Source organism: Oncorhynchus masou, chromosome 28 (genome assembly GCF_036934945.1).
Source record: "Oncorhynchus masou masou isolate Uvic2021 chromosome 28, UVic_Omas_1.1, whole genome shotgun sequence".
Lineage (NCBI taxonomy): Eukaryota > Metazoa > Chordata > Actinopteri > Salmoniformes > Salmonidae > Oncorhynchus > Oncorhynchus masou.
This window is the reverse complement of record NC_088239.1, coordinates 2,717,287-2,742,081: the sequence shown is the minus strand read 5'-3', so window position 1 is coordinate 2,742,081 and position 24,795 is coordinate 2,717,287. Positions and strand designations below refer to the sequence as shown.

Genomic DNA, 24,795 nt, shown 5'->3' with positions numbered 1-24,795 from the left:
AAAACCAGAGGTGTGGATCTTAGTTAAAATCAGAGGTGTGGATCTTAGTTAAAACCAGAGGTGTGTATCTTAGTTAAAACCAGAGGTGTGTATCTTAGTTAAAACCAGAGGTGTGTATCTTAGTTAAAACCAGAGGTGTGTATCTTAGTTAAAACCAGAGGTGTGGATCTTAGTTAAAATCAGAGGTGTGTATCTTAGTTAAAACCAGAGGTGTGTATCTTAGTTAAAACCACAAGACTCACCGAGGTGTGTATCTTAGTTAAAACCAGAGGTGTGTATCTTAGTTAAAATCATAAGACTCCCAGAGGTGTGTATCTTAGTTAAAACCAGAGGTGTGTATCTTAGTTAAAACCAGAGGTGTGTATCTTAGTTAAAACCAGAGTTGTGTATCTTAGTTAAAACCAGAGGTGTGTATCTTAGTTAAAACCAGAGGTGTGGATCTTAGTTAAAACCACAAGACTCCCAGAGGTGTGTATCTTAGTTAAAACCAGAGGTGTGTATCTTAGTTAAAATCATAAGACTCCCAGAGGTGTGTATCTTAGTTAAAACCAGAGGTGTGTATCTTAGTTAAAACCAGAGGTGTGTATCTTAGTTAAAACCAGAGGTGTGGATCTTAGTTAAAACCAGAGGTGTGTATCTTAGTTAAAACCAGAGGTGTGGATCTTAGTTAAAACCACAAGACTCCCAGAGGTGTGTATCTTAGTTAAAACCAGAGGTGTGTATCTTAGTTAAAATCATAAGACTCCCAGAGGTGTGTATCTTAGTTAAAACCAGAGGTGTGTATCTTAGTTAAAATCATAAGACTCCCAGAGGTGTGTATCTTAGTTAAAACCAGAGGTGTGTATCTTAGTTAAAACCAGAGGTGTGGATCTTAGTTAATACCAGAGGTGTGTATCTTAGTTAAAACCAGAGGTGTGTATCTTAGTTAAAACCAGAGGTGTGTATCTTAGTTAAAACCAGAGGTGTGTATCTTAGTTAAAACCAGAGGTGTGTATCTTAGTTAAAACCATAAGACTCCCAGAGGTGTGGATCTTAGTTAAAACCAGAGGTGTGTATCTTAGTTAAAACCATAAGACTCCCAGAGGTGTGGATCTTAGTTAAAACCAGAGGTGTGTATCTTAGTTAAAATCACATCTTTGAGCACCACTTAGAGGATTTAATTACAATAAAGGCAGTTTTACATGATTAGCAATGAAACACAACTTCTGATTAAAACATTGTAGAAAATCTATATTGATGAGAGCACTCTCAGTGTGTTTTAGGCAGTAGACTGAGTAGAAATCTTACATATTACTCTTTGTCGATATTACAGTAGATAGATATTGCTGCTCAATAGATTTTATTGCTATGAAGAACTTCTAAATATACCTGGTCGATTAACTGTAGCCTCGCCATCTCCATGATGACACAGAGGAAACCATGACTCATAAAGACATTTGGGACTTTGACAGACACTGTCACCCTCCAATCACTACTCTGCTTTCTCCTTGCTGGGGTCCACCACCGGCTGAATGGGGGCTGTGGATGTGACTGTTGTGGGGGCGGGGGCAGGGGCGGGGGGAGGGACGGGGGCGGGGGGAGGGATGGGGTCGGGGTCATCGATCAGAGCCTGTCTTCTCTCTCTCTCCTTGATAAGCTGGACAAGACAATAGGTCACTATGAAGACAGTGATGGTGGTGATGGGGAAGCCTGGAGGTGGAGGAACAAGTCAACATGGGACACTAATTACTATATCATAATAACAAAATATCAAGTAACATACTAGTTATCAGCACAGTGATGGTGGTGATGGGAAGCCTGTAGGGGGAGGAACAGGTCAACATGGGACACTAATTACTATATCATAATAACTATATATCAAGTAACATACTAGTTATCAACACAGTGATGGTGGTGATGGGAAGCCTGTAGGGGGAGGAACAAGTCAACATGGGACACTAATTACTATATCATAATAACAAAATATCAAGTAACATACTAGTTATCAGCACAGTGATGGTGGTGATGGGAAGCCTGGAGGGGGAGGAACAGGTCAACATGGGACACTAATAACTATATCATAATAACTATATATCAAGAAACATACTAGTTATCAACACAGTGATGGTGGTGATGGGAAGCCTGTAGGGGAGGAACAAGTCAACATGGGACACTAATTACTATATCATAATAACAAAATATCAAGTAACATACTAGTTATCAACACAGTGATGGTGGTGATGGGAAGCCTGGAGGGGAGGAACAGGTCAACATGGGACACTAATAACTATATCATAATAACTATATATCAAGTAACATACTAGTTATCAGCACAGTGATGGTGGCGATGGGACGCCTGGAGGTGGAGGAATAAGTCAACATGGGACACTAATTACTATATCATAATAACAAAATATCAAGTAACATACTAGTTATCAGCACAGTGATGGTGGCGATGGGAAGCCTGTAGGGGGAGGAACAAGTCAACATGGGACACTAATTACTATATCATAATAACAAAATATCAAGTAACATACTAGTTATCAACACAGTGATGGTGGTGATGGGAAGCCTGGAGGGGGAGGAACAGGTCAACATGGGACACTAATAACTATATCATAATAACTATATATCAAGTAACATACTAGTTATCAACACAGTGATGGTGGTGATGGGAAGCCTGGAGGTGGAGGAACAAGTCAACATGGGACACTAATAACTATACCATAATAATTATATATCAAGTAACATACTAGTTATCAACACAGTGATGGTGTTGATGGGAAGCCTGGAGGGGGAGGAACAAGTCAACATGGGATACTAAAACTATATCATAATAACAACTAGTATGTTACTTGATATTTTATCAACACAGTGATGGTGGTGATGGGGAGCCTGGAGGGGGAGGAACAAGTCAACATGGGGCACTAATAACTGTATCATAATAACTATATATCAAGTAACATACTAGTTATCAACACAGTGATGGTGGTGATGGGAATCCTGGAGGGGAGGAACAAGTCAACCAGGGACACTAATAACTATATCATAATAATTATATATCAAGTAACATACTAGTTATCAACACAGTGATGGTGGTGATGGGAAGCCTGGAGGGGGAGGAACAAGTCAACATGTGACACTAATAACTATATCATAATAACTATATCTCAAATAACATACTAGTTATCAACACAGTGATGGTGGTGATGGGAAGCCTGGAGGGAGGAACATGTCAACATGGGACACTAATAACTATACCATAATAATTATATATCAAGTAACATACTAGTTATCAACACAGTGAGGGTGGTGATGGGAAGCCTGGAGGGGGAGGAACAGGTCAACATGGGACACTAATAACTATATCATAATAACAAAATATCAAGTAACATACTAGTTATCAACACAGTGATGGTGGTGATGGGAAGCCTGGAGGGGGAGGAACAGGTCAACATGGGACACTAATAACTATATCATAATAACTATATATCAAGAAACATACTAGTTATCAACACAGTGATGGTGGTGATGGGAAGCCTGTAGGGGGAGGAACAAGTCAACATGGGATACTAAAACTATATCATAATAACAACTAGTATGTTACTTGATATTTTATCAACACGGTGATGGTGGTGATGGGGAGCCTGGAGGGGGAGGAACAAGTCAACATGGGGCACTAATAACTGTATCATAATAACTATATATCAAGTAACATACTAGTTATCAACACAGTGATGGTGGTGATGGGAATCCTGGAGGGGAGGAACAAGTCAACCAGGGACACTAATAACTATATCATAATAATTATATATCAAGTAACATACTAGTTATCAACACAGTGATGGTGGTGATGGGAAGCCTGGAGGGGGAGGAACAAGTCAACATGTGACACTAATAACTATATCATAATAACTATATCTCAAATAACATACTAGTTATCAACACAGTGATGGTGGTGATGGGAAGCCTGGAGGGGGAGGAACATGTCAACATGGGACACTAATAACTATACCATAATAATTATATATCAAGTAACATACTAGTTATCAACACAGTGAGGGTGGTGATGGGAAGCCTGGAGGGGGAGGAACAGGTCAACATGGGACACTAATAACTATATCATAATAACAAAATATCAAGTAACATACTAGTTATCAACACAGTGATGGTGGTGATGGGAAGCCTGGAGGGGGAGGAACAGGTCAACATGGGACACGAATAACTATATCATAATAACTATATATCAAGAAACATACTAGTTATCAACACAGTGATGGTGGTGATGGGAAGCCTGTAGGGGGAGGAACAAGTCAACATGGGACACTAATTACTATATCATAATAACAAAATATCAAGTAACATACTAGTTATCAACACAGTGATGGTGGTGATGGGAAGCCTGGAGGGGGAGGAACAGGTCAACATGGGACACTAATAACTGTATCATAATAACTATATATCAAGTAACATACTAGTTATCAACACAGTGATGGTGGTGATGGGAATCCTGGAGGGGGAGGAACAAGTCAACCAGGGACACTAATAACTATATCATAATAATTATATATCAAGTAACATACTAGTTATCAACACAGTGATGGTGGTGATGGGAAGCCTGGAGGGGGAGGAATAAGTCAACATGGGACACTAATTACTATATCATAATAACAAAATATCAAGTAACATACTAGTTATCAGCACAGTGATGGTGGCGATGGGAAGCCTGTAGGGGGAGGAACAAGTCAACATGGGACACTAATTACTATATCATAATAACAAAATATCAAGTAACATACTAGTTATCAACACAGTGATGGTGGTGATGGGAAGCCTGGAGGGGGAGGAACAGGTCAACATGGGACACTAATAACTATATCATAATAACTATATATCAAGTAACATACTAGTTATCAACACAGTGATGGTGGTGATGGGAAGCCTGGAGGTGGAGGAACAAGTCAACATGGGACACTAATAACTATACCATAATAATTATATATCAAGTAACATACTAGTTATCAACACAGTGATGGTGTTGATGGGAAGCCTGGAGGGGGAGGAACAAGTCAACATGGGATACTAAAACTATATCATAATAACAACTAGTATGTTACTTGATATTTTATCAACACAGTGATGGTGGTGATGGGGAGCCTGGAGGGGGAGGAACAAGTCAACATGGGGCACTAATAACTGTATCATAATAACTATATATCAAGTAACATACTAGTTATCAACACAGTGATGGTGGTGATGGGAATCCTGGAGGGGGAGGAACAAGTCAACCAGGGACACTAATAACTATATCATAATAATTATATATCAAGTAACATACTAGTTATCAACACAGTGATGGTGGTGATGGGAAGCCTGGAGGGGGAGGAACAAGTCAACATGTGACACTAATAACTATATCATAATAACTATATCTCAAATAACATACTAGTTATCAACACAGTGATGGTGGTGATGGGAAGCCTGGAGGGGGAGGAACATGTCAACATGGGACACTAATAACTATACCATAATAATTATATATCAAGTAACATACTAGTTATCAACACAGTGAGGGTGGTGATGGGAAGCCTGGAGGGGGAGGAACAGGTCAACATGGGACACTAATAACTATATCATAATAACAAAATATCAAGTAACATACTAGTTATCAACACAGTGATGGTGGTGATGGGAATCCTGGAGGGGGAGGAACAAGTCAACCAGGGACACTAATAACTATATCATAATAATTATATATCAAGTAACATACTAGTTATCAACACAGTGATGGTGGTGATGGGAAGCCTGGAGGGGGAGGAACAAGTCAACATGTGACACTAATAACTATATCATAATAACTATATCTCAAATAACATACTAGTTATCAACACAGTGATGGTGGTGATGGGAAGCCTGGAGGGGAGGAACATGTCAACATGGGACACTAATAACTATACCATAATAATTATATATCAAGTAACATACTAGTTATCAACACAGTGAGGGTGGTGATGGGAAGCCTGGAGGGGGAGGAACAGGTCAACATGGGACACTAATAACTATATCATAATAACAAAATATCAAGTAACATACTAGTTATCAACACAGTGATGGTGGTGATGGGAAGCCTGGAGGGGGAGGAACAGGTCAACATGGGACACGAATAACTATATCATAATAACTATATATCAAGAAACATACTAGTTATCAACACAGTGATGGTGGTGATGGGAAGCCTGTAGGGGGAGGAACAAGTCAACATGGGACACTAATTACTATATCATAATAACAAAATATCAAGTAACATACTAGTTATCAACACAGTGATGGTGGTGATGGGAAGCCTGGAGGGGAGGAACAGGTCAACATGGGACACTAATAACTGTATCATAATAACTATATATCAAGTAACATACTAGTTATCAACACAGTGATGGTGGTGATGGGAATCCTGGAGGGGGAGGAACAAGTCAACCAGGGACACTAATAACTATATCATAATAATTATATATCAAGTAACATACTAGTTATCAACACAGTGATGGTGGTGATGGGAAGCCTGGAGGGGGAGGAATAAGTCAACATGGGACACTAATTACTATATCATAATAACAAAATATCAAGTAACATACTAGTTATCAGCACAGTGATGGTGGCGATGGGAAGCCTGTAGGGGGAGGAACAAGTCAACATGGGACACTAATTACTATATCATAATAACAAAATATCAAGTAACATACTAGTTATCAACACAGTGATGGTGGTGATGGGAAGCCTGGAGGGGGAGGAACAGGTCAACATGGGACACTAATAACTATATCATAATAACTATATATCAAGTAACATACTAGTTATCAACACAGTGATGGTGGTGATGGGAAGCCTGGAGGTGGAGGAACAAGTCAACATGGGACACTAATAACTATACCATAATAATTATATATCAAGTAACATACTAGTTATCAACACAGTGATGGTGTTGATGGGAAGCCTGGAGGGGAGGAACAAGTCAACATGGGATACTAAAACTATATCATAATAACAACTAGTATGTTACTTGATATTTTATCAACACAGTGATGGTGGTGATGGGGAGCCTGGAGGGGAGGAACAAGTCAACATGGGGCACTAATAACTGTATCATAATAACTATATATCAAGTAACATACTAGTTATCAACACAGTGATGGTGGTGATGGGAATCCTGGAGGGGGAGGAACAAGTCAACCAGGGACACTAATAACTATATCATAATAATTATATATCAAGTAACATACTAGTTATCAACACAGTGATGGTGGTGATGGGAAGCCTGGAGGGGAGGAACAAGTCAACATGTGACACTAATAACTATATCATAATAACTATATCTCAAATAACATACTAGTTATCAACACAGTGATGGTGGTGATGGGAAGCCTGGAGGGGAGGAACATGTCAACATGGGACACTAATAACTATACCATAATAATTATATATCAAGTAACATACTAGTTATCAACACAGTGAGGGTGGTGATGGGAAGCCTGGAGGGGAGGAACAGGTCAACATGGGACACTAATAACTATATCATAATAACAAAATATCAAGTAACATACTAGTTATCAACACAGTGATGGTGGTGATGGGAAGCCTGGAGGGGGAGGAACAGGTCAACATGGGACACTAATAACTATATCATAATAACTATATATCAAGAAACATACTAGTTATCAACACAGTGATGGTGGTGATGGGAAGCCTGTAGGGGGAGGAACAAGTCAACATGGGATACTAAAACTATATCATAATAACAACTAGTATGTTACTTGATATTTTATCAACACGGTGATGGTGGTGATGGGGAGCCTGGAGGGGGAGGAACAAGTCAACATGGGGCACTAATAACTGTATCATAATAACTATATATCAAGTAACATACTAGTTATCAACACAGTGATGGTGGTGATGGGAATCCTGGAGGGGAGGAACAAGTCAACCAGGGACACTAATAACTATATCATAATAATTATATATCAAGTAACATACTAGTTATCAACACAGTGATGGTGGTGATGGGAAGCCTGGAGGGGAGGAACAAGTCAACATGTGACACTAATAACTATATCATAATAACTATATCTCAAATAACATACTAGTTATCAACACAGTGATGGTGGTGATGGGAAGCCTGGAGGGGGAGGAACATGTCAACATGGGACACTAATAACTATACCATAATAATTATATATCAAGTAACATACTAGTTATCAACACAGTGAGGGTGGTGATGGGAAGCCTGGAGGGGGAGGAACAGGTCAACATGGGACACTAATAACTATATCATAATAACAAAATATCAAGTAACATACTAGTTATCAACACAGTGATGGTGGTGATGGGAAGCCTGGAGGGGGAGGAACAGGTCAACATGGGACACGAATAACTATATCATAATAACTATATATCAAGAAACATACTAGTTATCAACACAGTGATGGTGGTGATGGGAAGCCTGTAGGGGGAGGAACAAGTCAACATGGGACACTAATTACTATATCATAATAACAAAATATCAAGTAACATACTAGTTATCAACACAGTGATGGTGGTGATGGGAAGCCTGGAGGGGGAGGAACAGGTCAACATGGGACACTAATAACTGTATCATAATAACTATATATCAAGTAACATACTAGTTATCAACACAGTGATGGTGGTGATGGGAATCCTGGAGGGGAGGAACAAGTCAACCAGGGACACTAATAACTATATCATAATAATTATATATCAAGTAACATACTAGTTATCAACACAGTGATGGTGGTGATGGGAAGCCTGGAGGGGAGGAACAAGTCAACATGTGACACTAATAACTATATCATAATAACTATATCTCAAATAACATACTAGTTATCAACACAGTGATGGTGGTGATGGGAAGCCTGGTGGGGGAGGAACATGTCAACATGGGACACTAATAACTATACCATAATAATTATATATCAAGTAACATACTAGTTATCAACACAGTGAGGGTGGTGATGGGAAGCCTGGAGGGGAGGAACAGGTCAACATGGGACACTAATAACTATATCATAATAACAAAATATCAAGTAACATACTAGTTATCAACACAGTGATGGTGGTGATGGGAAGCCTGGAGGGGAGGAACAGGTCAACATGGGACACTAATAACTATATCATAATAACTATATATCAAGAAACATACTAGTTATCAACACAGTGATGGTGGTGATGGGAAGCCTGTAGGGGGAGGAACAAGTCAACATGGGATACTAAAACTATATCATAATAACAACTAGTATGTTACTTGATATTTTATCAACACAGTGATGGTGGTGATGGGGAGCCTGGAGGGGGAGGAACAAGTCAACATGGGGCACTAATAACTGTATCATAATAACTATATATCAAGTAACATACTAGTTATCAACACAGTGATGGTGGTGATGGGAATCCTGGAGGGGGAGGAACAAGTCAACCAGGGACACTAATAACTATATCATAATAATTATATATCAAGTAACATACTAGTTATCAACACAGTGATGGTGGTGATGGGACACCTGGAGGGGGAGGAACAAGTCAACATGTGACACTAATAACTATATCATAATAACTATATCTCAAATAACATACTAGTTATCAACACAGTGATGGTGGTGATGGGAAGCCTGGAGGGGGAGGAACATGTCAACATGGGACACTAATAACTATACCATAATAATTATATATCAAGTAACATACTAGTTATCAACACAGTGAGGGTGGTGATGGGAAGCCTGGAGGGGGAGGAACAGGTCAACATGGGACACTAATAACTATATCATAATAACAAAATATCAAGTAACATACTAGTTATCAACACAGTGATGGTGGTGATGGGAAGCCTGGAGGGGGAGGAACAGGTCAACATGGGACACTAATAACTATATCATAATAACTATATATCAAGTAACATACTAGTTATCAGCACAGTGATGGTGGCGATGGGAAGCCTGGAGGTGGAGGAATAAGTCAACATGGGACACTAATTACTATATCATAATAACAAAATATCAAGTAACATACTAGTTATCAGCACAGTGATGGTGGCGATGGGAAGCCTGTAGGGGGAGGAACAAGTCAACATGGGACACTAATTACTATATCATAATAACAAAATATCAAGTAACATACTAGTTATCAACACAGTGATGGTGGTGATGGGAAGCCTGGAGGGGAGGAACAGGTCAACATGGGACACTAATAACTATATCATAATAACTATATATCAAGTAACATACTAGTTATCAACACAGTGATGGTGGTGATGGGAAGCCTGGAGGTGGAGGAACAAGTCAACATGGGACACTAATAACTATACCATAATAATTATATATCAAGTAACATACTAGTTATCAACACAGTGATGGTGTTGATGGGAAGCCTGGAGGGGGAGGAACAAGTCAACATGGGATACTAAAACTATATCATAATAACAACTAGTATGTTACTTGATATTTTATCAACACAGTGATGGTGGTGATGGGGAGCCTGGAGGGGAGGAACAAGTCAACATGGGGCACTAATAACTGTATCATAATAACTATATATCAAGTAACATACTAGTTATCAACACAGTGATGGTGGTGATGGGAATCCTGGAGGGGGAGGAACAAGTCAACCAGGGACACTAATAACTATATCATAATAATTATATATCAAGTAACATACTAGTTATCAACACAGTGATGGTGGTGATGGGAAGCCTGGAGGGGGAGGAACAAGTCAACATGTGACACTAATAACTATATCATAATAACTATATCTCAAATAACATACTAGTTATCAACACAGTGATGGTGGTGATGGGAAGCCTGGAGGGGGAGGAACATGTCAACATGGGACACTAATAACTATACCTTAATAATTATATATCAAGTAACATACTAGTTATCAACACAGTGAGGGTGGTGATGGGAAGCCTGGAGGTGGAGGAGTCAGTCATAGTGTGTCTACTGTTACTCAAGTAAATACTAGGTCTTGTTACTATATAACATTGTAACATATAGTGCGATCATAGTATGCCAGTATCAAAACCAAAACAGTTGTTCAATATCATGTTCAGTATGAGCATTGACGTTCTTCAACATCGAGATCAAGAGACAGGTCAGAAGGAAATCTAACTGTTACCTTTAAGCAGCAGTCTCCTGGCGACCAGCTTAGTGAACTCCAGGCTGTTGAGAGCGATGATGTTGTAGAGGACGATGGTCCAGAAGTTAAAGGTGTTGAACACAGCTCTAATCCTACGTGACATGGCAGGAGACATCGCCATCTACAGGAGGGGAGAGGGAGATGTTAAACAGAGCTCTGATCCTACGAGACATGGCAGGAGACATCACCATCTAGAGGAGGGGAGAGGGAGATGTTAAACAGAGCTCTGATCCTACGAAACATGGCAGGAGACATCACCATCTAGAGGAGGGGAGAGGGAGATGTTAAACAGAGCTCTGATCCTACGAAACATGGCAGGAGACATCGCCATCTAGAGGAGGGGGAGGGAGACGTTAAACAGAGCTCTGATCCTACGAAACATGGCAGGAGACATCACCATCTAGAGGAGGGGAGAGGGAGATGTTAAACAGAGCTCTGATCATACGAAACAGCAGGAGACATCACCATCGAGAAGAGAGGAAAGGGAGAGGGAGAGATGTTAAACAGACTTTTGATCATAGGAGACACAGCGCCATCTGGAGGAGAGGAGAGGAGAGGAGAGGAGAGGAGAGGAGAGGAGAGGAGAGGAGAGGAGAGGAGAGGAGGGAGGGAGATGTTAAACAGAGCTCTGATCATACGAGACACAGCAGGAGACATCGCCATCTAGAGAGAGAGTTAAAGGTGTTGAAGTGATTTTGTCAGAGGCCCTTTACCTACTTCCCTAGAGTCAGATGAACTCGTGGAGGATACCATTTTAATGTCTCTTGTGTCCAGTACGGAGGAAGTTTATGGTTGTTTGCGAGCCAATGTTAACTAGCAATAGCGCAATGATTGGAAGTTTGTAGGTATCGACTAGCATTGCTCGCTCTTACCTCTAGAGAAGCAAATGGTTCCATGCAGACGAACTTGGCAGTCCAGAGCTCGAAGTTGAGTCCGAAGCAGTTGAAGAAGGCCCAGATGAACACCACCTGACAGGGTCCCAGCCACAGCACAGTGATGCCAAAAGTACACAGCGTGGCAATGGCCTCATCCCACACAGTGTCATGCTTCCCTCCCAGGTAGTTATACACATACCTGGAGACACAGACACAGGTAATCATACACATACCTGGAGACACAGACACATACCTGGAGACACAGACACATACCCGGAGACACAGACACATACCTGTAGACACAGACACATACCTGGAGACACAGACACATACCTGGATACACAGACACATACCTGGAGACACAGACACATACCTGGATACACAGACACATACCTGGAGACACAGACACATACCTGGAGACACAGACACATACCTGGAGACACAGACACATACCTGGAGACACAGACACATAACTGGAGACACAAACAGACACAGCTCTGAGATTACAGCTCTGATGTTTGCTGTGAATTAAATAACATGCCGGTGACTTACTTGCACAGCCAGTCATTTATTCCTCTGTCAAAGTATCTATGAGGGAGAGAAAAAACAAATGATTTGGTTGAAAACAGAAAGATGTGGAGAACGGAGAAGGTGTGATAGGTCTGTTGACGTACGTCTCAGAGAAGACGTAGAGCATTGTGATACATTTTGGAGGTTCAGGAGGGTCCAGATGATCCAGTCTAGACACAGTGTTGATCACCCCAAACATCACCGCTGCCTTCACCCAGTCGTACACCAGGTTACAGTAGGCCAGACCAACTACAGGAGACAGAGAGACCAGTTGTATACCAGGTTACAGTAGGCCAGACCAACTACAGGAGACAGAGAGACCAGTCGTACACCAGGTTACAGTAGGCCAGACCAACTACAGGAGACAGAGAGACCAGACATACACCAGGTTACAGTAGGCCAGACCAACTACAGGAGACAGAGAGACCAGACATACACCAGGTTACAGTAGGCCAGACCAACTACAGGAGACAGAGAGACCAGTTGTACACCAGGTTACAGTAGGCCAGACCAACTACAGGAGACAGAGAGACGAGACAGACACCAGGTTACAGTAGGCCAGACCAACTACAGGAGACAGAGAGACCAGTTGTACACCAGGTTACAGTAGGCCAGACCAACTTCAGGAGACAGAGAGACCAGTCATACACCAGGTTACAGTAGGCCAGACCAACTACAGGAGACAGAGAGACGAGACAGACACCAGGTTACAGTAGGCCAGACCAACTACAGGAGACAGAGAGACCAGACATACACCAGGTTACAGTAGGCCAGACCAACTACAGGAGACAGAGAGACCAGACAGACACCAGGTTACAGTAGGCCAGACCAACTACAGGAGACAGAGAGACCAGACATACACCAGGTTACAGTAGGCCGGACCAACTACACTAGACAGAGAGACCAGACAGACACCAGGTTACAGTAGGCCAGACCAACTACAGGAGACAGAGAGACCAGTCAGACACCAGGTTACAGTAGGCCAAACCAACTACAGGAGAAAGAGAGACCAGACAGACACCAGGTTACAGTAGGCCAGACCAACTACAGGAGACAGAGAGACCAGTCAGACACCAGGTTACAGTAGGCCAGACCAACTACAGGAGACAGAGAGACCAGACAGACACCAGGTTACAGTAGGCCAGACCAACTACAGGAGACAGAGAGACCAGACAGACACCAGGTTACAGTAGGCCAGACCAACTACAGGAGAAAGAGAGACCAGACATACACCAGGTTACAGTAGGCCAGACCAACTACAGGAGACAGAGAGACCAGACGTACACCAGGTTACAGTAGGCCAGACCAACTACAGGAGACAGAGAGACCAGACATACACCAGGTTACAGTAGGCCAGACCAACTACAGGAGACAGAGAGACCAGACGTACACCAGGTTACAGTAGGCCAGACCAACTACAGGAGACAGAGAGACCAGTTGTACACCAGGTTACAGTAGGCCAGACCAACTACAGGAGACAGAGAGACCAGTCGTACACCAGGTTACAGTAGGCCAGACCAACTACAGGAGACAGAGAGACCAGACATACACCAGGTTACAGTAGGCCAGACCAACTACAGGAGACAGAGAGACCAGACATACACCAGGTTACAGTAGGCCAGACCAACTACAGGAGACAGAGAGACCAGTTGTACACCAGGTTACAGTAGGCCAGACCAACTACAGGAGACAGAGAGACGAGACAGACACCAGGTTACAGTAGGCCAGACCAACTACAGGAGACAGAGAGACCAGTTGTACACCAGGTTACAGTAGGCCAGACCAACTTCAGGAGACAGAGAGACCAGTCATACACCAGGTTACAGTAGGCCAGACCAACTACAGGAGACAGAGAGACGAGACAGACACCAGGTTACAGTAGGCCAGACCAACTACAGGAGACAGAGAGACCAGACATACACCAGGTTACAGTAGGCCAGACCAACTACAGGAGACAGAGAGACCAGACAGACACCAGGTTACAGTAGGCCAGACCAACTACAGGAGACAGAGAGACCAGACATACACCAGGTTACAGTAGGCCAGACCAACTACACTAGACAGAGAGACCAGACAGACACCAGGTTACAGTAGGCCAGACCAACTACAGGAGACAGAGAGACCAGTCAGACACCAGGTTACAGTAGGCCAAACCAACTACAGGAGAAAGAGAGACCAGACAGACACCAGGTTACAGTAGGCCAGACCAACTACAGGAGACAGAGAGACCAGTCAGACACCAGGTTACAGTAGGCCAGACCAACTACAGGAGACAGAGAGACCAGACAGACACCAGGTTACAGTAGGCCAGACCAACTACAGGAGACAGAGAGACCAGACAGACACCAGGTTACAGTAGGCCAGACCAACTACAGGAGAAAGAGAGACCAGACATACACCAGGTTACAGTAGGCCAGACCAACTACAGGAGACAGAGAGACCAGACGTACACCAGGTTACAGTAGGCCAGACCAACTACAGGAGACAGAGAGACCAGACAGACACCAGGTTACAGTAGGCCAGACCAACTACAGGAGACAGAGAGACCAGACAGACACCAGGTTACAGAAGGCCAGACTTTTTTTTTTTTTGTAAAAGACTACTTTTACAGACCTACAGCCCAGTCAGACATGTTACTGTTACAGACCTACAGCCCAGTCAGTCATGTTACTTTTACAGACCTACAGCCCAGTCAGACATGTTACTGTTACAGACCTACAGCCCAGTCAGACATGCTACTGTTACAGACCTACCGCCCAGTCAGACATGCTACTGTTACAGACCTACAGCCCAGTCAGACATGCTACTGTTACAGACCTACCGCCCAGTCAGACATGCTACTGTTACAGACCTACCGCCCAGTCAGACATGCTACTGTTACAGACCTACAGCCCAGTCAGACATGTTACTGTTACAGACCTACAGCCCAGTCAGACATGCTACTGTTACAGACCTACAGCCCAGTCAGACATGTTACTGTTACAGACCTACAGCCCAGTCAGTCATGTTACTTTTACAGACCTACAGCCCAGTCAGACATGTTACTGTTACAGACCTACCGCCCAGTCAGACATGCTACTGTTACAGACCTACAGCCCAGTCAGACATGTTACTGTTACAGACCTACAGCCCAGTCAGACATGCTACTGTTACAGACCTACAGCCCAGTCAGACCTGCTACTGTTACAGACCTACAGCCCAGTCAGACATGTTACTGTTACAGACCTACAGCCCAGTCAGACATGCTACTGTTACAGACCTACAGCCCAGTCAGACATGCTACTGTTACAGACCTACCGCCCAGTCAGACATGCTACTGTTACAGACCTACAGCCCAGTCAGACATGCTACTGTTACAGACCTACCGCCCAGTCAGACATGTTACTTTTACAGACCTACAGCCCAGTCAGTCATGCTACTGTTACAGACCTACAGCCCAGTCAGACATGTTACTGTTACATACCTACAGCCCAGTCAGACATGCTACTGTTACAGACCTACAGCCCAGTCAGACATTTTACTGTTACATACCTACAGCCCAGTCAGACATGCTACTGTTACAGACCTACAGCCCAGTCAGACATGTTACTGTTACAGACCTACAGCCCAGTCAGTCATGTTACTTTTACAGACCTACAGCCCAGTCAGACATGTTACTGTTACAGACCTACAGCCCAGTCAGACATGTTACTGTTACAGACCTACAGCCCAGTCAGACATGTTACTGTTACAGACCTACAGCCCAGTCAGTCATGTTACTGTTACAGACCTACAGCCCAGTCAGACATGTTACTGTTACAGACCTACAGCCCAGTCAGACATGCTACTGTTACAGACCTACAGCCCAGTCAGTCATGTTACTTTTACAGACCTACAGCCCAGTCAGTCATGTTACTGTTACAGACCTACAGCCCAGTCAGTCATGTTACTGTTACAGACCTACAGCCCAGTCAGTCATGTTACTGTTACAGACCTACAGCCCAGTCAGACATGTTACTGTTACAGACCTACAGCCCAGTCAGTCATGTTACTGTTACAGACCTACAGCCCAGTCAGTCATGCTACTGTTACAGACCTACAGCCCAGTCAGTCATGCTACTGTTACAGACCTACAGCACAGTCAGACATGTTACTGTTACAGACCTACAGCCCAGTCAGACATGCTACTGTTACAGACCTACAGCCCAGTCAGACATGCTACTGTTACAGACCTACCGCCCAGTCAGACATGCTACTGTTACAGACCTACAGCCCAGTCAGACATGCTACTGTTACAGACCTACAGCCCAGTCAGACATGTTACTGTTACAGACCTACAGCCCAGTCAGACATGTTACTGTTACAGACCTACAGCCCAGTCAGTCATGTTACTGTTACAGACCTACAGCCCAGTCAGACATGTTACTGTTACAGACCTACAGCCCAGTCAGACATGCTACTGTTACAGACCTACAGCCCAGTCAGACATGTTACTGTTACAGACCTACAGCCCAGTCAGACATGTTACTGTTACAGACCTACAGCCCAGTCAGACATGCTACTGTTACAGACCTACAGCCCAGTCAGACATGTTACTGTTACAGACCTACAGCCCAGTCAGTCATGTTACTGTTACAGACCTACAGCCCAGTCAGACATGCTACTGTTACAGACCTACAGCCCAGTCAGACATGTTACTGTTACAGACCTACCGCCCAGTCAGACATGCTACTGTTACAGACCTACAGCCCAGTCAGACATGTTACTGTTACAGACCTACCGCCCAGTCAGACATGCTACTGTTACAGACCTACAGCCCAGTCAGTCATGTTACTGTTACAGACCTACCGCCCAGTCAGACATGCTACTGTTACAGACCTACAGCCCAGTCAGACATGTTACTTTTACAGACCTACCGCCCAGTCAGACATGCTACTGTTACAGACCTACCGCCCAGTCAGACATGCTACTGTTACAGACCTACAGCCCAGTCAGACATGCTACTGTTACAGACCTACCGCCCAGTCAGACATGCTACTGTTACAGACCTACAGCCCAGTCAGTCATGTTACTGTTACAGACCTACAGCCCAGTCAGACATGCTACTGTTACAGACCTACAGCCCAGTCAGACATGTTACTGTTACAGACCTACAGCCCAGTCAGTCATGCTACTGTTACAGACCTACAGCCCAGTCAGACATGTTACTGTTACAGACCTACAGCCCAGTCAGACATGTTACTGTTACAGACCTACCGCCCAGTCAGACATGCTACTGTTACAGACCTACAGCCCAGTCAGACATGCTACTGTTACAGACCTACCGCCCAGTCAGACATGCTACTGTTACAGACCTACCGCCCAGTCAGACATGCTACTGTTACAGACCTACAGCCCAGTCAGACATGCTACTGTTACAGACCTACCGCCCAGTCAGACATGTTACTGTTACAGACCTACAGCCCAGTCAGACATGCTACTGTTACAGACCTACCGCCCAGTCAGACATGCTACTGTTACAGACCTACAGCCCAGTCAGACATGCTACTGTTACAGACCTACCGCCCAGTCAGACATGTTACTGTTACAGACCTACAGCCCAGTCAGACATGTTACTGTTACAGACCTACAGCCCAGTCAGACATGTTACTGTTACAGACCTACAGCCCAGTCAGACATGCTACTGTTACAGACCTACAGCCCAGTCAGACATGCTACTGTTACAGACCTACCGCCCAGTCAGACATGCTACTGTTACAGACCTACAGCCCAGTCAGACATGTTACTGTTACAGACCTACAGCCCAGTCAGACATGCTACTGTTACAGACCTACAGCCCAGTCAGACATGCTACTGTTACAGACCTACAGCCCAGTCAGTCATGTTACTGTTACAGACCTACAGCCCAGTCAGACATGTTACTGTTACAGACCTACCGCCCAGTCAGACATGCTACTGTTACAGACCTACAGCCCAGTCAGACATGCTACTGTTACAGACCTACAGCCCAGTCAGTCATGTTACTGTTACACACCTACAGCCCAGTCAGTCATGCTACTGTTACAGACCTACAGCCCAGTCAGACATGCTACTGTTACAGACCTACAGCCCAGTCAGACATGCTACTGTTACAGACCTACCGCCCAGTCAGACATGCTACTGTTACAGACCTACAGCCCAGTCAGACATGCTACTGTTACAGACCTACCGCCCAGTCAGACATGTTACTTTTACAGACCTACAGCCCAGTCAGTCATGCTACTGTTACAGACCTACAGCCCAGTCAGACATGTTACTGTTACATACCTACAGCCCAGTCAGACATGCTACTGTTACAGACCTACAGCCCAGTCAGACATTTTACTGTTACATACCTACAGCCCAGTCAGACATGCTACTGTTACAGACCTACAGCCCAGTCAGACATGTTACTGTTACAGACCTACAGCCCAGTCAGTCATGTTACTTTTACAGACCTACAGCCCAGTCAGACATGTTACTGTTACAGACCTACAGCCCAGTCAGTCATGTTACTGTTACAGACCTACAGCCCAGTCAGACATGTTACTGTTACAGACCTACAGCCCAGTCAGTCATGTTACTTTTACAGACCTACAGCCCAGTCAGACATGTTACTGTTACAGACCTACAGCCCAGTCAGTCATGTTACTGTTACAGACCTACAGCCCAGTCAGTCATGTTACTGTTACAGACCTACAGCCCAGTCAGACATGTTACTGTTACAGACCTACAGCCCAGTCAGACATGCTACTGTTACAGACCTACAGCCCAGTCAGTCATGTTACTTTTACAGACCTACAGCCCAGTCAGTCATGTTACTGTTACAGACCTACAGCCCAGTCAGTCATGTTACTGTTACAGACCTACAGCCCAGTCAGTCATGTTACTGTTACAGACCTACAGCCCAGTCAGACATGTTACTGTTACAGACCTACAGCCCAGTCAGTCATGTTACTGTTACAGACCTACAGCCCAGTCAGTCATGCTACTGTTACAGACCTACAGCCCAGTCAGTCATGCTACTGTTACAGACCTACAGCCCAGTCAGACATGTTACTGTTACAGACCTACAGCCCAGTCAGTCATGTTACTGTTACAGACCTACAGCCCAGTCAGACATGTTACTGTTACAGACCTACAGCCCAGTCAGACATGCTACTGTTACAGACCTACAGCCCAGTCAGACATGTTACTGTTACAGACCTACAGCCCAGTCAGACATGTTACTGTTACAGACCTACAGCCCAGTCAGACATGCTACTGTTACAGACCTACAGCCCAGTCAGACATGTTACTGTTACAGACCTACAGCCCAGTCAGTCATGTTACTGTTACAGACCTACAGCCCAGTCAGACATGCTACTGTTACAGACCTACAGCCCAGTCAGACATGTTACTGTTACAGACCTACCGCCCAGTCAGACATGCTACTGTTACAGACCTACAGCCCAGTCAGACATGTTACTGTTACAGACCTACAGCCCAGTCAGACATGTTACTGTTACAGACCTACAGCCCAGTAAGTCATGTTACTGTTACAGACCTACAGCCCAGTCAGACATGTTACTGTTACAGACCTACAGCCCAGTCAGTCATGTTACTGTTACAGACCTACCGCCCAGTCAGACATGCTACTGTTACAGACCTACAGCCCAGTCAGACATGTTACTTTTACAGACCTACCGCCCAGTCAGACATGCTACTGTTACAGACCTACCGCCCAGTCAGACATGCTACTGTTACAGACCTACAGCCCAGTCAGACATGCTACTGTTACAGACCTACCGCCCAGTCAGACATGCTACTGTTACAGACCTACAGCCCAGTCAGTCATGTTACTGTTACAGACCTACAGCCCAGTCAGACATGCTACTGTTACAGACCTACAGCCCAGTCAGACATGTTACTGTTACAGACCTACAGCCCAGTCAGTCATGCTACTGTTACAGACCTACAGCCCAGTCAGACATGTTACTGTTACAGACCTACAGCCCAGTCAGACATGTTACTGTTACAGACCTACCGCCCAGTCAGACATGCTACTGTTACAGACCTACAGCCCAGTCAGACATGCTACTGTTACAGACCTACCGCCCAGTCAGACATGCTACTGTTACAGACCTACCGCCCAGTCAGACATGCTACTGTTACAGACCTACAGCCCAGTCAGACATGCTACTGTTACAGACCTACCGCCCAGTCAGACATGTTACTGTTACAGACCTACAGCCCAGTCAGACATGCTACTGTTACAGACCTACCGCCCAGTCAGACATGCTACTGTTACAGACCTACAGCCCAGTCAGACATGCTACTGTTACAGACCTACCGCCCAGTCAGACATGTTACTGTTACAGACCTACAGCCCAGTCAGACATGTTACTGTTACAGACCTACAGCCCAGTCAGACATGTTACTGTTACAGACCTACAGCCCAGTCAGACATGCTACTGTTACAGACCTACAGCCCAGTCAGACATGCTACTGTTACAGACCTACCGCCCAGTCAGACATGCTACTGTTACAGACCTACAGCCCAGTCAGACATGTTACTGTTACAGACCTACAGCCCAGTCAGACATGCTACTGTTACAGACCTACAGCCCAGTCAGACATGCTACTGTTACAGACCTACAGCCCAGTCAGTCATGTTACTGTTACAGACCTACAGCCCAGTCAGACATGTTACTGTTACAGACCTACCGCCCAGTCAGACATGCTACTGTTACAGACCTACAGCCCAGTCAGACATGCTACTGTTACAGACCTACAGCCCAGTCAGTCATGTTACTGTTACACACCTACAGCCCAGTCAGTCATGCTACTGTTACAGACCTACAGCCCAGTCAGACATGTTACTGTTACAGACCTACAGCCCAGTCAGACATGCTACTGTTACAGACCTACCGCCCAGTCAGACATGCTACTGTTACAGACCTACAGCCCAGTCAGACATGTTACTGTTACAGCCCTACAGCCCAGTCAGACATGCTACTGTTACAGACCTACAGCCCAGTCAGACATGCTACTGTTACAGACCTACAGCCCAGTCAGACATGCTACTGTTACAGACCTACAGCCCAGTCAGACATGCTACTGTTACAGACCTACAGCCCAGTCAGACATGCTACTGTTACAGACCTACAGCCCAGTCAGACATGCTACTGTTACAGACCTACAGCCCAGTCAGACATGTTACTGTTACAGACCTACAGCCCAGTCAGACATGCTACTGTTACAGACCTACAGCCCAGTCAGACATGCTACTGTTACAGACCTACAGCCCAGTCAGACATGTTACTGTTACAGACCTACAGCCCAGTCAGACATGTTACTGTTACAGACCTACAGCCCAGTCAGACATGTTACTGTTACAGACCTACAGCCCAGTCAGACATGTTACTGTTACAGACCTACAGCCCAGTCAGACATGCTACTGTTACAGACCTACCGCCCAGTCAGACATGTTACTGTTACAGACCTACAGCCCAGTCAGACATGTTACTGTTACAGACCTACAGCCCAGTCAGACATGTTACTGTTACAGACCTACAGCCCAGTCAGACATGCTACTGTTACAGACCTACAGCCCAGTCAGACATGTGTTTGAGCAGCTTCATGTCCGTGGGGATGCTCAGGATGTACAGGAAGTGGAAGAGGATGTCCACTGTTAATATGGCCCCCAGGTGAATGAGTCCCTGCAGAGATATGTTCCATATCGCCCCCTCCGGACGGGTCAGGTCAGCCTTGTTGGCCTGGAGGAGAGACACACGCACACGCACACACACACACACACACACACACACACACACACACACACACACACACACACACACACACACACACACACACACACACACACACACACACACACACATTTAAGATCAAAAATGACAGTCACCGATGCTCTCTGCATTTTGCATATGATATTCTGTGAGCATATACGTTATATGTACCTGAACATAGCACTGAATCCATAGGTAACATGATGTTTACCTGAACATAGCACTGAATTCATAGGTAACATGATGTTTACCTGAACATAGCACTGAATCCATAGGTAGCATGATGTGTACCTGAACATACCACTGAATCTGTAGGTAACATGATGTGTACCTGAACATAGCACTGAATTCATAGGTAACATGATGTTTACATGAACATAGCACTGAATCTATGGGTAACATGATGTTTACCTGAACATAGCACTGAATCCATAGGTTACATGATGTTTACCTGAACATAGCACTGAATCCATAGGTAACATGATGTTTACATGAACATAGCACTGAATCCGTAGGTTACATGATGTTTACATGAACATAGCACTGAATCCATATGTTACATGATGTTTACATGAACATAGCACTGAATCCATAGGTAACATGATGTTTACCTGAACATAGCACTGAATCCATAGGTAACATGATGTGTACCTGAACATAGCACTGAATCCATGGGTAACATGATGTGTACCTGAACATAGCACTGAATCCGTAGGTTACATGATGTGTACCTGAACATAGCACTGAATCCATAGGTTACATGATGTTTACCTGAACATAGCACTGAATCCATAGGTAACATGATGTGTACCTGAACATAGCACTGAATCCATAGGTAACATAATGTTTACCTGAACATAGCACTGAATCCATAGGTAACATGATGTTTACCTGAACATAGCACTGAATCCATAGGTAACATAATGTTTACCTGAACATAGCACTGAATCCATAGGTAACATGATGTTTACCTGAACATAGCACTGAATCCATAGGTTACATGATGTTTACCTGAACATAGCACTGAATCCATAGGTAACATGATGTGTACCTGAACATTGCACTGAATCCATAGGTAACATAATGTTTACCTGAACATAGCACTGAATCCATAGGTAACATAATGTTTACCTGAACATAGCACTGAATCCATAGGTTACATGATGTTTACCTGAACATAGCACTGAATCCATATGTTACATAATGTTTACCTGAGCGTAGAACTTGTCGAAGGTCATAATTGGTCCAAAGTAGAAGAAGGGCAGGTAGAAGTTGTACTTGAGGAGTTCCAGGATGCTGTAGTTTCCTTCTTTCTTCTCACAGTTCTCCAGAGCAAAACTCATACAGCGCATGATGGTGAACCCACAACCGCCGTAGAACAGGACGGAACGGAGCTCAAAATCCCCCGTCACAAAACCAGCCTGGTGGAGAGGGAGAGGAAGAGGAGGGTTAGAGGGGAGGAGGAAGAGGAAAGAGAGGAAGAGGGGGGTTAGAGGAGGGTTAGAGGGGAGCAGTGAGAGGATGGAGAGGGAGACAAAAGAGAGGAAGAGGAGGGTTGTTGGAGAGGACAGAAGGATGGGAAAGAGAGGAAGAGGAGGGTTGAAGGAGAGGACAGAGAGGGAGGGGAAAGAGAGGAAGAGGAGGGTTGTAGGAGAGGATGGAGAGGGAGAGGAAAGAGAGGAAGAGGAGGGTTGTAGGAGAGGACAGAGAGGGAGGGGAAAGAGAGGAAGAGGAGGGTTGTAGGAGAGGATGGAGAGGGAGAGGAAAGAGAGGAAGAGGAGGGTTGTAGGAGAGGACAGAGAGGGAGGGGAAAGAGAGGAAGAGGAGGGTTGTAGGAGAGGATGGAGAGGGAGAGGAAAGAGAGGAAGAGGAGGGTTGTAGGAGAGGACAGAGAGGGAGGGGAAAGAGAGGAAGAGGAGGGTTGTAGGAGAGGATGGAGAGGGAGAGGAAAGAGAGGAAGAGGAGGGTTGTAGGAGAGGACAGAGAGGGAGGGGAAGAGAGGAAGAGGAGGGTTGTTGGAGAGGACAGAAGGAGGGGAAAGAGAGGAAGAGGAGGGTTGTAGGAGAGGACGGAGAGGGAGACAAAAGAGAGGAAGAGGAGTTTTGTCGGAGAGGACAGAGAGGGAGGGGAAAGAGAGGAAGAGGAGGGTTGTAGGAGAGGATGGAGACGGAGAGGAAAGACAGGAAACGGATGGTTATAGAGTGATATAGAGTGATAGTACAACATTCCAGTTTTAGTAAAGTAATAGCATAGTGGTATTATAGTAGTAGTATAGTAGGAGAGTAGTACATATTACAGGAATAGTATAGTGGTAGCTTAGTAATAATATAGTAGCTGCATAGTAATGGTAGTAGTAGTATAATGGTACAGTAATATTATAGCAGTAG

At 44.3% G+C, this 24,795-nt stretch overlaps 1 protein-coding gene across 1 annotated transcript in view; it reads right to left on the bottom strand.

The window, feature by feature from the left end:
• Nucleotides 1–988: 988 nt before the first annotated feature.
• The window catches only part of hhatlb (hedgehog acyltransferase like, b), a 44,843-nt gene continuing 21,036 nt past the window's right edge, over nt 989–24,795 (bottom strand). The window contains exons 6-12 of the mRNA XM_064943660.1: nt 23,620–23,829; nt 22,207–22,378; nt 12,728–12,872; nt 12,606–12,641; nt 12,051–12,252; nt 11,158–11,299; nt 989–1,689 (exon numbers count right to left, since the gene is read on the bottom strand). Coding sequence (XP_064799732.1) covers nt 1,472–1,689; nt 11,158–11,299; nt 12,051–12,252; nt 12,606–12,641; nt 12,728–12,872; nt 22,207–22,378; nt 23,620–23,829 — 1,125 coding nt within the window. The 3' untranslated portion in view covers nt 989–1,471. The remainder of the gene's footprint in view (nt 1,690–11,157; nt 11,300–12,050; nt 12,253–12,605; nt 12,642–12,727; nt 12,873–22,206; nt 22,379–23,619; nt 23,830–24,795) is intronic.